Genomic DNA, 14,927 nt, shown 5'->3' on the forward strand with positions numbered 1-14,927 from the left:
CCGCCTCCCGGGTTTATGCCATTCTCCTGCCTCAGCCTCCTGAGTAGCTGGGACTACAGGCGCCCGCCACCTCGCCCGGCTAGTTTTTTGTATTTTTTAGTAGAGACGGGGTTTCACCGTGTTAGCCAGGATGGTCTCGATCTCCTGACCTCGTGATCCGCCTGTCTCGGCCTCCCAAAGTGCTGGGATTACAGGCTTGAGCCACCGCGCCCGGCCAAACCTTTCTCTTAAATGTTTCCAAAGGATCTAATTCTACTGCCTAGTCGCCTAGTCCTCAGTTTAAATCTCAGTTTTGAATATTAGCCACAACGTAACTCTGTAATTGCTTTCATTCAAGGACTCTTTGTTGAGCTTTATAAAATATCCTTTTTTTAATTTAACTTAATTTTATTAATTTATAGGCCAAGTCCAGTCTCAGTCCCTTTCTCGCTACCAAATGTAATTTCCCACTGACTTTGGAGAAACACAGCGAGCCCTTCCTGAAACATCACCTGTCTTTAATCTTATTGGTTTTCTCCACCACGTCTATGTCCATTCGGATCTTATACTTCACGTGGGGTGGTAGAGAGTTGGTCCAGGGATACATGTCAGGGAACACCACTCCGGCCCAGAACCTGTTTTCCTCCAGTAGAGACAGGGCACGTTGGGTGAGCTGAGTTTCATCATTGTAGCTTTCAAACTTATCCAGGACCAAGCACTGCAGAGAGTCACAAAGTTGAGAGAGTTTGAGGAGGCCAACTGCAAAGACTCAACTGCACACACAAAAAGGCAGAGGATAAGGGCTGCTGCCCCAGGAAATAGTCAAATGCAAGGAGGCCTAACTTAATGTTTGCTTAACTCCAGAGTCTGGTGTTCAGTTTTCAGTGTGTCCAGATGTAGGGGTGCAAGAGAGCTTGGAAACGCTGACGTGCTCTTATCCCTGCAGAGCTAGTGAGGACCACACTTTCCAGATGTCCAAGGCTGTCCAAATATGCAAGTCCTCAAAATGACAAAAATACTCCAGGCTTTTACTCCCCAGCATGGGGAGGCGAGGGAGTGGGGTCACACTGGCTACAGCTTGCTTTGAAGATCAGAAAGACTGACGATTAAAGAGCTTTAAAGAGAGAGAAACATTCCTAGCACTGAACCTTTCTGGCTCTCTCCAAACACACAGGATGGCCAGCTGAGGGAAGAGCAAGGAGGAAGAGAGAAAATAACAGACAGCCAAAATGACTTAGTCAGGGAAATCACTTCCAATTACAATTGTGTGATAAGTAATGCCGGGGGAGGAGGAATTTCTACAATATGCCCCTTTTCTTCTCCTGGAAGAGGAAAAAAAAACCGTTACCCACAAAAGAGCAGAACTAAGAATGTTTAAAAATTTGAATATGAGGGTTGTCCTCTTGTATAGATTTGTTAAAGCACTTATATTGTTACTTGCATCTATTTCCTTTCCTTTAACCTCTTCTTCCTATCATTGCGAGGGCTATTGGTGTCGACATTTCTTTCTTAGCGTGTAACTCACAAGAGGTCAGATGGTGGTGTCTTGATTAAGTTGTTCCCTGAATGCACACTGAGAGTCTGCAATGTGCCAGAGCCTGGTCAACTCTAGGAATACAAGAAGGAAAGATAAACATCTCTTCCTAAAAGAAAGTTGAGAGCTAATGACGGAGAGGATTGGAGTAAACCAACAACCATAATGTGAAGGATCAGGTTCTAATGAAAGCAAGCCCAGTGTACTGGGGAAGCCCAGTGGAGGGACGCAGCTAAGTCTTCCTGGAGGTATCAGGGAAGGCTGCCTGGAGGAAGAGACTCCTGAGTAGGAGGATAAGCAGGAATTAGCTGAAGAGAGGAAAGTGGGGGAAAGGTCAGCTCAGGCACAGGGAACAGCACATGAGGTATCTGGGGACCTACAGGAATAGAGCAGTGGTTCCCATCTGTGGCTGTGCTTTAGAACCACTGGGGAGCTTTAAAAGATACCTATGCCAGGCCCTACCCCAAACAATTAAATCAGAATCTCTAGGGGCAGGGCCAGGGCATCCATATCTTGTAAAAAGCTCCCCAGGTAATTGCAAGGCACGAAGGGAGTGTAGGGTCAAGGGAGGTGAGTGTGACAGCAGCACTAGAAAGGAGGGTGGGACCAGACGGTTTGCTCTGTGGGACTCAGTAGTGTGAACGCAGGGCTTCCCCAGACACGTGCTTTCAGTGCTAAGACCAGGGGAGTTCTGGGCAAGCCTTAAAGAGCCATAGGAGCTAATGCAGGGTTTTAAGCAGGGATATCACCTATGGGATCAGACTGTGATCACCAGTAGTGGAGAAGGGGGAAAGCAAGCAGGAAGACTGGGCTATTGACGTACTGCAGGCTTTAAGGAACAGATTCGTCGCCACAAACTATCTGTCAGTTACCTGGAATCCTCATTTTACTGAAGAGGAAATTGAGCTTTATAAAATATCTTATTTTGTTGAGAAGACCTCCTTGAGGTCACACAGAGAGACAGTGGCAGAGCTGGGACTCCCTCTCCAATTTCACCTGCAGGCCCAGAGTTCTTACTGCTACACCAGGAACTGTGGGACAGGCTGGATCCACAGCCTGGCACTCAGCGCCCTCACTACTGTCTTGTCAAGTAGGCGGATCAGCAATTACTACTTATCCTCACTTGGCAGCCCAGGAACTTAGGTTCAAGGAGGCTGAGTGAGTCCCCCAGGGTGGTAGAGTAGGTATCAAACCCCAGTTCACTTGAGTCCACAACTATTACCCAAGAAAGAAAGAAATGAGAAAGATGGACAGAATATAAGGACCTGACCACAGAACCAAGCTCCATTGCACTGGGAAGAAGCAGGCAAACCCAACTCATTCACCAAAACCCCTGACTCCCGAGTCCCACCTGCGCCTCAGAGCATGCACTGGAAGCCTCTGGCAATTCAGAGGCTGTGTTTGAACAAGGGGCTGCACACCCACACTTCTTGGGCCTCCTGAACTAAACTGTCCCACCTCAGCCTCCATGCCCTGGGGATGGGTCCCATGTAATGTTCTTAGTCTTCTAGATAAAAAGGAAGAAAACAAAGAAAACTATTAGTGTTCCAGCAGATATGGGCAGAGGAACACAGGTACATGAAAAATTCTAAAGGGCCCAGGCTTAAGTGACACCACGCTGATGAGATATTAATAATTATCTTAAAAGGAAATGGAACTGGTATTTCTTTGGGCCCAGGCTTAAGTGACACCATGCTAATGAGATATTAATAATTATGTTAAAAGGAAATGGAATTGGTGTTTCTTTAAAAAATACCAGTATGTGTAGTCACCCACCATAGAGCTAAGGGAAATGGCGAATTTTCTTTAGGCAGTGATTCTCTCACAAACAGGCATTGCCCAGCCTAACATTGACCAGTCCTTAAATGAGATGTAGGACTTAAACAGGTCATACCCCAAAAGTTCTCAATAAGTGTTCGTTTCTTCTGGACAGAAATAATGTAAGATTTGCTATTTGATTAATAGCTTAGGTCTGTTGAGGGCGAGGGTAGGTGGGATCTAATATGTAGACTGTTAGCACAGTCCCCGACTATGGGCCTGGCACACAGTGTTTGTCAATACTTAACCCACCCGACCATACTGCTCGAGGACAAAGGATTGACAGTGTGATGCTTGGGCCAGGGGGCTCCTGAACTGAACTGCTAGAACACGTTTTAAAAATATGCATTTAAATTAGCTTTAGGGAGACCTCAATGTTCTACAAAGATAAGTAGTAAAATAATCTCATTTTATTGGTTTGTCAAGTTTAGAACTGCATATAGAGAAGTTTAGTGTTGGCAATTAGAGTGAATCTGAAATTTAATTCCTAAAATGAAAAACAAAATTATTTGGGGAGATGAAAGTCTTTGCTCTTCATGTTGTGACACACACATAGAATGTTCTACCAGTTCACTCAGCCATGGGGCATTTGGACAGAGCCCTAGAGGGCTTGTGGTCTGATGTTCTTACTTGGCTGGTGAAGAATTGGGATCAGAGGAGCAAAGGGCCTTGCCCAGGGTCAATCTAGGTCAGAAGCAGAGCCTGCATCCATATCTTCAGTGCTGAGCCTGCAGAGTGCCACTGTTCCCTATCGTTACTCTGAGGATAAGCCACACCCTAGCCACAAGGTGGAGTGTAACATCCCTGAACAAGAAGATCTTCTGCCCAGAGCAGCCCTGTTCAGTAGAACTTCCTGCAGTGATGGAATTGTTCTATATCTGCCCTGTCCAATATGGCAGGCAGAAGCCACAAATATCTACTGAACACTTAAAATGTGGTTAATGCATCTGAGGCATTGTGTTTTTACTTTTAATTAATTTAAATTTAAATAGCCCTGTGTGGCTGCTGGTTACTGTATTGGCCAGCACAATTCCAGAGACAGTAAATTCCTTGAGGCTGGGGCCACGACTTGTTCACCGTGGTCTCTGGAATGGCATTTTGTCACGATAGGACCTTGATATATGTTTACTGAGTTGAGCTGGTTTGTGTGTTTTGAATATAACTCTGCATCCTACCTTAGAATCACATGATAAACTAGCAGAAATTAATAAAACGTGAATTTTTGCTACGGTGCTAATGACAGTATAACTCTTAAAACAAAAAAACTAGTAAAAATAAATACATTTTAGTAAGATGACTCTCAGAGCTATCTGGCCCATTCTCTTTGAACTCCCCTTTCATGTCTTAAGGGGAAATCTATACAGGAATAAGCAGCTGATGTTTTCAGTGGCATTGCTGACTCCTGTGATGACGTGGGCTCCATCCTGGCTGGTTTATCAGGCAGCTGATTCATAGTCATGTTTCCTGATGCATCCCCCTAGATTGATTCCTTGATAATCTCTAGAGGGAAAAAAACTTAAAAGATTCTCAAATGCTCATTTACCCTAAAACATCTGACCCATTTTCAAAGGTGCTTTGTCTTCCTTGTCTTGCAAATTGGTGTAGCATAGTGTTTAAGAGTCTAACAGACCTGTTGCCATTTCCTAATTGTGTGGCTTCTGTTTCCTTACCTACAACATTGAGCTATGCCCTATCTCATAGGTGTCTTCTAAGCATCACATGAGGTGGTGTTTGTGAAGGCTTACAAGTGCCTCCCTGTAGGAATAAAAGCAGATGCTTACTGAAGGCTTACTACGTGGCCAAAACTGGCCCAAGGACTTTACTCATATTCACTCATTTCATTCTCACAACAACCTTATGAGGTCCAAGTTCACTTAGGAGGCACGACTAAGCAAAGTAAACCTCCTCTGGAGAGATTCTGTGTTTTTAACCACTATAGTATACCAAACCGTCTCACAAATAGTGAGGACCTGATAAATACCATTTTTATGACTGTTTTTGCAAAATATCTTGAAAGTCAACAGACTTTTAAGCCCCAGCCAGGTTACCTTTTAGCCATGACAGCTGTTTATCAGGGGAGGAAGGGAGCTATTTTCTTTAAATAATATGTCTGGGAACATATCCCATCCTGAGCTGATCCATAACACCTCATCTGGTTAGAACAATGCTATGGACAGATGCCAAAGCCCATGTCCCAGCTGGGCAGTAGGGGAGGTGAGAGGGGGTAGGTCCTCACCCACTGATGCTCGCTAGCTGCTTGTCGGTCATTAGGTGAAAGTCAGACAACTCTGCCCACAGGAAGGCCTTATAAAGCTAATCCTGAATGTCATCCTCCCCACATCTTCCCAAGGTCAAGGTAGAGCAATTGTAGAAGCTGCTTTGGACATGAATCAGATGTTCCTGGGTCACCCTCTGAAGTATGAGTCATGAGGTAGCCTTGTATTCTCATGGGGAAGCCACCTGCCTTGCAGCAAGTGACCTCATTCCCTGTTGGTACTTGCTTTGATCCCTGAAGTCAAAATCTCGGCTAATGGACATGTATATTAGTGCACATGTGTGCATAAGTATGTTTGGGAGACAGAGATGAATGAATAAACTCTCAGCAGAGGTTTCTGATTTTGATATATTTGATCTGATTAGCTCGTAAGTTAGAACATAGTAGGTTCTATGAGGCTAAGGCCATGGAGTCTACGTGTAAAAGCTATCTGCTTCTACACTAAGAGTAACTATGCAATCATGAATGTTAGGGAAGAATGTAGGTAGACAAGAACTGGCCAGTGTAAGGTGCTCAAACCTAGCACCACTAGTGGGAAAAGAAATCAAAGGGCATCTTTGTTGAATAAAAACACAGTGTGTTAAGGCCTCAGAGGCAGATTCTGGGCAGATGTTATAGCCAGAGCTCAGAATCTCAAAGAGAACCTCTTTGATAATGCTCTATGACAGCCAATGGCAATAAAGCAAGAAAAGGGCTTTCCTTCTGCCCCTTAGTTTCCTAACTGCTGTGGCTGAGCCCAAGTGGCAGGACCACTACCATTTGAAGTCCACTCAAGTCCTACAGCTCTTTGTTGGTTGTTTTGCTGGCACTCACCAGGAAGCAGAGTCCACCCTGGTGGAAGAGGTTTGAGCCCTCTCCAGCACAGGCAGCTGTGTTCAGGACCTCTGGAGAATGCAGTCATTTGTTTACACAGCTAAATCAAACACCTCCTTGGGAGGACAAGCTGCAGTAGCAGCAGGCTTCCTTCTTTCACTGCGACCTCTCTGTCTCTAATTCAAACACATTCGGTCATAGATACATTAAATTATCTGTTAGGTGGAAAACGATGTCCAGTGGAGGCACAGAAAGAAAGAAAATCTTTCTTTTTGTTTAAACTTGATGATCAAAGTGGGGAGCAACCCTGTGCTGACATGGCATAAGAGGACATGTTTTGACTAATACATCCAGGATGTGCTAGGAGTGAGGTCTTCGAGGGTAAGGGAGCCACTTCCCCCTTAGAGATGTTGGCTGTATAATCCCTCCTCTCACATCTGTAACTCCTAAACTCAGGCTGAGAACAAAGTGGACGATGAATGCCAGTGGAGGGCTCAAGTGGCCCTGCTGGTGTCAAGGTAGACACCTGGGGTTCCTTTTGAGAAATGCCAGTGGATGTGGGCAAACATCCCAGAAAGAGTTTCCTGGCAAATCTAAACAGTAACATTCAAGATTTATTTCCCACGACATGGAAAAAGCCACTGGATAAAATAGCCTTGGGCTGTGTTGGTTGGAATGGCGAGTTAGAGGCCGAAGGCACTGTTATAAATTTTATCTTGCATGCGGGGCACCGCAAATAGACATCTGAAACATTCACCCACAGAGAGAAAGGAAACACATGACGACTGGAAAACAAAGGGACAGGAAATGCACAGCTGTTAAAAAATGTCTGTCTCTAAAATAAACAAATTAAATACAATAATGAAACAAATAAAAAGATTGAGTTGGAGCACAAAGATTCACACTGGGGCAAAGCCACTAGGTAATGCCTGTGTCTAACTGGGTCCAAAGGAAGAGAATCACCTGGCTGACAACTGCAGGGCACTTGAGCTCTCAAAGTTTCTTGTTGAACCATCCCAACAACTTAGGCACATGGGTGCTACTATATTCAAAACATTTGATCATCAACAGAGCTGGGCACTGACCAATCAGACCACATTCTGGCCACAAACACCCATTTTAGCCACACCAGTGAGTGCCACTTGAACTGCAGTTCGGGTTATCATCCTCAGTTTTCAGGCAGTGAAACAGCAATGTTGCCTCCAATCACAGGGCCCACTGGTGCAAGAGATGGTGTCCTTTCACCCATAGGATGAAGGTTTTGCAAGCCATACCGGCTGACTCCAGGCACCACTGCTTCTCCCCTGATGCTGCAGCCACACCTCTGCCCAGCCCGTCCACTTCTCTTGAGCTTCACACCTCTGCGCTTTGCTTATGCTCTTCCTCCTGCCTGAAACTTTCTTCCTTGCTTAGCTGGAAGCTAAGAGCATCAGTTATGAGTGTCTACTCTATGTGACTACAGCTCCACTAAGGTAAGTTGGGAAGTCAAAAAGAAAAGTAAGGCAGTTTCGGCCCTTGAGGGGTTCAGGGCCATGAAGGTGCAGAAATGTATAAACAAATCATGATCAAGGGCTACAGGGAAGGGAATGGTGCATAGAAGAAGGCCCGAAACATAGAACCTGAGTCCCGAAGCGTGGGTGTGGGTGTTGACCAGTCAGTCAAATGGGGGAAGGATGGAAAGGTTCTGTGGTACCAGGTGGGAAGCCTGGGGCAGTCCCATAGAACATGGAAGAAGTATGAAGGGCTAGACTGGGAAGGCCTTTACCTTAACAGCAATGAGGAGTCACTGTGGAGCTGTGGGCGCTAAGTCATGGCAAGCCTGGGGCTTTAGAAAGATCTTGCTGGAAGCAGTTGGGAGCTGAACAGCAAGAGACTGGAGGCCTGGCAACCAGCTAAGAGAGACAGTACAGGCTTCTGTAAACAGAGGCCATAAATGGGGAAGAAGGAGGAATTTCAGAGATAATTTGGAGGAAGAATTGACAGTGCTTAGAGGATTTATAATGTTTTGAATTGGATTTGTACAATCTGTTTCTACTCTATCAGATTGAATTATGTTCTGCCAGTCCTCTGAGATACCGCTATTATGGCGTTATTTAACGACACACTTATCTCTCCCATGTGAGCTTTCAAGGAATCAAGGATTAACAGCATTTATTCAAATGTGGGTAGTTCAATCCATGCAAATACATGAATGACTGAATGAATTCACATCTTTTTGGTTTCCTACTTTCAAGCAGAAAAATCTAATCATAATAGTGCCCATTATGCTGCATATTACAAAATAATGTCTGCCTTCATTGGATTCATTATATAATTTATCCAGACAATACTTACTGAGCCCCTATTAAGGTGGGCTGCATATGATAGCAGAAAGAGCTTTCTCATCAGAGTCAGCCAGCTCTGGATTAGAATTCCAGATCCCCCATTTAGCTGTTGTATTATGTTAGACTGTCAACCTCTTTGAGTCTCTGTTTTTAATTCTGTAAAATGACAACTATGCTTACTAGGCAGGTAATTGGGAGTATTGCATGAGATGAAATGTAAAAGTGCTCAGCAGGTGGCTGGCTCATAGCAGGTTCAATATCAGTCCATCCTATGAGCTCCACTGATTACTATTTGGATCTCCACCTATGACCCCAGCCTACCCCTTGCCCACATTTTCCTTCTTCAGGCCAGTTATATGTTTCTTAGAGACTAGAGGCATGAAATGAGGTCATTGCCTATGAGTTACTTAGGATCTAGTTCATGGCCCTTGAAATATGATTGTTTGTGTGATGTAGACTTCTGTGCTCTTTCTCACAATCCCCTGATATCTACCTAGCCTTCCAATGCACATCTAGAGTCAATAAATTAATAGAAGAAAGCAACAGGACAGATAATTCGCAAATATTTATACATCTGACTCTAAAGCACATTACATGATCAGCAGTTTTATCTTCTTAATCCTATTTTTTCTTAGGTTATCTTGAAAAATACGTTCCCTGAGTCCATTCTGTTTGGGTGGTGGTGACACATGGCCAGGAACATGCAAGGTGCAGAGAAAAAATAGTCCAAAACTCTGGCCTTTGAGAATTCATCAGCAAGATAATCACCACGTAGATAATAAGGAGTTATGCACGTGTATTGACTGTGCTGACAGCAGAGGAAAAAGCAGTTAATGAACACATGTTTTTTCACAGCTTAGAGAAATACAGTGGTTACTGATTAAAGTACAATTTTATGCCTTGATCAGAGGTATTTTTGTATTAAAATTTGGCTGAATTCAGCTTCCTGATGTGAAATTCAAGACCTGAAAATCAAATATATTATGAAATGAAAATACACTGTGAACTCTGAATAGTACTTCATCTGTGCCAGGCCTAATCTTTTACTAAACAAAAAATACAAAGGGGAGGGATGTGTATGTTTGTTTTAACTGAAGGGCAATAAGAAGAATAATGTATTAATTTTTCTAATTGTGCTTTTCTCCAGAAGCAAAATATATGTGAATAAAGACACATATAAATTAGAACTACAAATGAATACACATACCAGTTTAAGATATTTGCCTGAGGCCGGGCGTGGTGGCTCAAGCCTGTAATCCCAGCACTTTGGGAGGCCGAGACGGGCGGAGCACGAGGTCAGGAGATTGAGACCATCCTGGCTAACACGGTGAAACTCCGTTTCTACTAAAAAATACAAAAAACTAGCCGGGCGAGGTGGCGGGCGCCTGTAGTCCTAGTTACTCGGGAGGCTGAGGCAGGAGAATGGCCTAAACCTGGGAGGCGGGGCTTGCAGTGAGCTGAGATCCAGGCCACTGCACTCCAGCCTGAGTGACAGAGCGAGACGCTGTCTCAAAACAAAACAAAACAAAAACAACAACAAAAAAAGATATTTGCCTGTATGGGACCCATTTGTCCTGTGTCCTCAGATTTGGAGAAGAGGGTGATTGCAAGGCCCATGGGAATGAATGTCTCCCCATGCGTGACGTGAGGCTCTCCAAACCACCATCATCTATTTTCCTACTCCACCGCCTCCCTTCTAACCGGGCCGTCTGACTTCCATTTATTTCCTCCTGCTAAGGGGAGGGGATCAGAGGAAAGACAGAATGTATGTATGGGGTGAATGAGATTGCAGTCGTCATTGTGGAGAGGGTCTGAGACACCAGACCATGGTCCACAGAAATGCCAGCATGGTGCTTGGGCCGCCCTCCTGGGAGGGGCCTATACTCTCTACTCAGAGCCCCCAGGCAGGCCTTCAGCAGCCCAGTGAAGCAACATCCTTGCTTTCCTGCCCTGGAGAGACCTTCAGAGCCATCAGCGAAGAGCTTTCATGGCCTGTCTGCTACTAAGCCATCCTCAGGGTGGGGAGGTGAATGATTTTCAAGTCTCCTCCAGACTTCCCAAAACACAAGAACAGAAGCAGAAAATTCCAGGACAAGTCACAGTGACGTGTTTCTTCCTCACACATTTCCTCCCTGCTGTCTTTTGCTTTCTGTTCATTGTTCCCTTGTTTTCCTCCTCCCCCACCCCAAGGGTAGGAAGATCAGAAACAACCTTATCACAGCTGCTGGGCTTCTGCCCCCATCATACCTCTCTGCTCAGAGACCCTCGTGAAGCCCTGGTGGCCAGGGAGGATGTGATTTGCAGCTTTGTGATTCCTAGAGGAGCACCAGCTTAGAGGCCTATTTACAGGAGGCACTAACATCATTTTCTCTCCTAAGCAATGGTTTTTGGCTTGTATTTTGTTAAAAAGCTAATATTTATTAAGTGCTTACTATATGTCAGTGCTTTGCATGAATTAGCTTATTTAATTCTCATTAACAATCCTATTAGGTAAGTACTATTAATATCCCTATTTTATAGATTTGGAAACTGGGCACAGATGATAGGAATTTGAACCCAGGCAGTGTGGGTCCAGAGACTGAATTCTTTTTTTTTTTTTTTTTTTGAGACGGAGTCTCCCTCTGTCACCCAGGCTGGAGTACAGTGGCCGGATCTCAGCTCACTGCAAGCTCCGCCTCCTGGGTTTACGCCATAGAGACTGAATTCTTAACCATTTAAGCAACTAATGTATTTTAAGTATCTATTGGGTGCCTGGGGCTGCATTAGGTACAAGCTGCATGGGAAAAATAATCCTTCTGGAAAACAGCCATTTATGTCATGATACAAATGTCAAGTAGACAAGGTGTATTCTTCACAGTACTTCACAAAAACATTGTGAGAACCACTGAACTCCATGCTGCACAAATAAAGCAATAGAGTCTCTCTCCTCCATCCACACCCCCAGCACAGGTCCTGCTTATGTTATAATAGCAGTGGGTGGATGGTGGTGGGCCTGGCTGGGAATAAGGGCTTAGCAGGTAGAGGCAACATGAGAGGAGGGAGATGTTAATTGAGTAACTGTACAAGGGAACTCCAAGGTCCCACAAATCTAATAGGTCTGTAAACATGCAGATAACCAGGCCTCTTCCCTGGAAATTCCAAGCCAGTTGATCTGGGTTGATGCTTAAGAGTCTGTTTTGTAAACAGACCAATAGACCAATGGAACAGAACAGAGGCCTCAGAAATAACACCACACATCTACAACCACCTGATCTTTGACAAACGTGACACACACAAGCAATGGGGAAAGGATTCGCTATTTAATAAATGGTGTTGAGAAAACTGGCTAGCCATATGCAAAAAACTGAAACTGGACCCCTTCCTTACACCTCATATAAAAATTAACTCAAGATGGATTAAAGATTTAAATGTAAAATCCAAAATCATGAAACTAGAAGAAAACCTAGGCAATACCACTCAGGACATAGACATGGGCAAAGACTTCATGACTAAAACACCAAAAGCAATTGCAACAAAAGCCAAAATTGACAAATGGGATCTAATTAAACTAAAGAGCTTCTGCACAGCAAAAGAAACTATCATTAGCATGAAAAGGCAACCTGCAGAATGAGAGAAAAAATTTTTGTAATCTACCCATCTGACAAAAGTCTAATATTCAGAATCTATAAGGAACTTAAACAAATTTACAAGAAAAAAACAAACAACCCTATCAAAAAGTGGGTGAAGCATATGAACAGACACTTCTCAAAAGAAGACATTTATGTGGCCAACAAACATATGAAAAAAGCTCATCATCACTGATCATTAGAGAAATGCAAATCAAAACCACATTGAGATATCATCTCATGCCAGTCAGAATGGTGATTTATTAAAAAGTCAAGAAACAATAGATGCTGGTGAAGCTGTGGAGAAATAGGAAAGCTTTTACACTGTTGGTGGGAGTGTAAATTAGTTCAACTATTGTGGAAGATAGTGTGGTGATTCCTCAAGGATCTAGAACCAGAAGTACCATTTGACCCGGCAATCCCATAACTGGGTATATAACCAAAGGACTATAAATCGTTCTACTATAAAAATACATGCACATGTATGTTTACAATAGCAAAGACATGGAACCAACCCAAATGCCCATCAATGATAGGCTGGATAAGGAAAATGTGGTACATATACACCATAGAATACTATGCAGCCATAAAAAGGAATGAGACTGTGTCCTTTGCAGGGACATGGATGAAGGTGGAAGCCATCATGCTCAGCAAACTAACAAAGGAGCAGAAAACCAAACACCACATGTTCTTGCTTGTAAGTGGGAACTGAACAATGAGAACACATGGACACAGGGAGGGGAACATCACACACCAGGGCCTATTAGGATGGTCTGGGGGGCTAGGGGAGGGAGAGCATTAGGACAAATAGCTAATGCATGTGGGTCTTAAAACCTAGATGATGGGTTGACAGGTGTAGCAAACCACTATGGCACACATATACCTATTTAACAAACCTACACATTCTGTACTTGTATCCCAGAACTTAAGGTAAAATAAAGAAAGAAAATTTAAAAATTAAAAACAAATCCTGTTTTATAAAAAGCATTCAAGGTCATTCTTGTCTTCAGACAAGTTGGTGATCACTTAGTAGTTGCCTGCAGTTTGGTGCTGCTGCTATGACTGGTACCTTCTGAAAGGCCACTCGGGAACCTGTGCTGCCACTTCCAGAGTTTGGAGAGAGAGGGTCATACACTCTGGAAAATTGTGGTGGCACCAGGGCCAACAGCAAGTCCTCAAGAGCACCAGGTGACAGATAGAGCAAGGCTTTTCCTCACTAGTTCATTATCCTCAGGACTGACAAGTCTGAGACAAGACGGCATGCTCCCGAGGGCCCTCGAGTTTATTCTGTCTCCTATTGCTCTCAGAAGCCCCTACCTTCCAACAGTTCTAGATGACACAGATCCAGACCTGGCCCATGGGCAAGAGTGATCTGCCCTTAGATGGAGTCATTCACTGGAAGTATGAGGGCAAGAATTTGAAAATGACTGAGATATGCTCCCTGATTCTAAATAACTCCCAGATTCTAAATAGCTGCCCAGCCAGAGTTGGATATGTCAACAGCCAACTCTAATCTAGCTGGGAGAGGGGTCCGAGAGAGGCGTGAAGAGAGGGCCAGGAAGCACGGAGGAGTGAATGACTAAACCTCCGTCAAAGCAGAAGTGACATTTGAGAGCTGAATGCTGAGTTTCAGAGAATGAATGAGTAGAAGCTCAGCAGATGAGGAAAGGGACAGTCATTTCAGGCGTTGGTAGACATACACTTTTCTACCTTGCGTTTCTTCTTTTGGGGAAATATCTTCCTCCACTTCACAGTAATCCTGCTCATAGTAATGGCCCTGTGGTGGGTAGCTGACCCAGGCCTCCCAGTCAGAGTACAGAGGGGTGGGTACAGGAGCCAGACTGACAGGGAAACTCTCTAGGAGCATTGCTTCTGCTACGGGAAGGGGATTTTTGGTGTACAGATGACTGCTAAGGGCTGTAAGCAGCTAGGGCACCAGCAGAGGAGAGGGCCTGGCTAGGGCTGACGCTGAGCAGAGACGAGTAGAAAAGTGAGGTGGAAGGACACAGGGTGCTCATGGTGGCTTCCAACTCTTGGATCCCCCTGAACTTCATTATTTATGTCCACCAACAAATGCTTTCTTTTTGTTTAAGCAAAAAGCTTGTGACCAAAAGCGCTCTAATAAACGAGCAATGAAAACAGCATTTGCAAAGGGTAGAATCCCAAGAGATCATGGAATGGGAATGCCTGTGGGTGTGAAAGGGCCAGGTAGTAGACTTGAGGGTGTGCAGTGAGCAAGGGCTGGGAAGGTGGGGAAGGACAGATTTGGAAGGGACCTATGTTATTTGGGGGTCAAATCATTAAGATTTTAAATCAGAGAGCAATGTAAGCAGGATTGCGGAACATAACTCTGGTGCCATTGTAGAGAAACGCCTGGGCCAACAGAGGCTGGACCCTGGAGTCCAGGGAGGAAGCCCTTGGAATGGGCTGGTGCGGAGATGACAAAGCCTCTAGTCCTCAGAGAGCCTGGAATGCAAGAGGCAGAGCTGAGAGATATTTAAGAGGGAGAGGAGACAAAGCTTGGTAAGAGAAATCAGAAGGGCAGGCTCTGAACTCAGGCATCCCCAGAGCTGGATCCT

The 14,927-nt window shown here is 44.5% G+C and overlaps 1 protein-coding gene across 2 annotated transcripts in view; it reads right to left on the minus strand.

The window, feature by feature from the left end:
- The window catches only part of ABCA4 (ATP binding cassette subfamily A member 4), a 139,570-nt gene that overhangs the window by 72,583 nt on the left and 52,060 nt on the right, over positions 1 to 14,927 (minus strand). For both annotated transcript variants that reach the window (XM_030936738.1, XM_010385128.2), the window contains exon 12: positions 492 to 697. In XM_030936738.1, the coding sequence (XP_030792598.1) occupies positions 492 to 697 (206 nt within the window). The remainder of the gene's footprint in view (positions 1 to 491; positions 698 to 14,927) is intronic.

The sequence above is a fragment of the Rhinopithecus roxellana genome, chromosome 8 (assembly GCF_007565055.1).
Source record: "Rhinopithecus roxellana isolate Shanxi Qingling chromosome 8, ASM756505v1, whole genome shotgun sequence".
Taxonomy (NCBI): Eukaryota; Metazoa; Chordata; class Mammalia; order Primates; family Cercopithecidae; genus Rhinopithecus; species Rhinopithecus roxellana.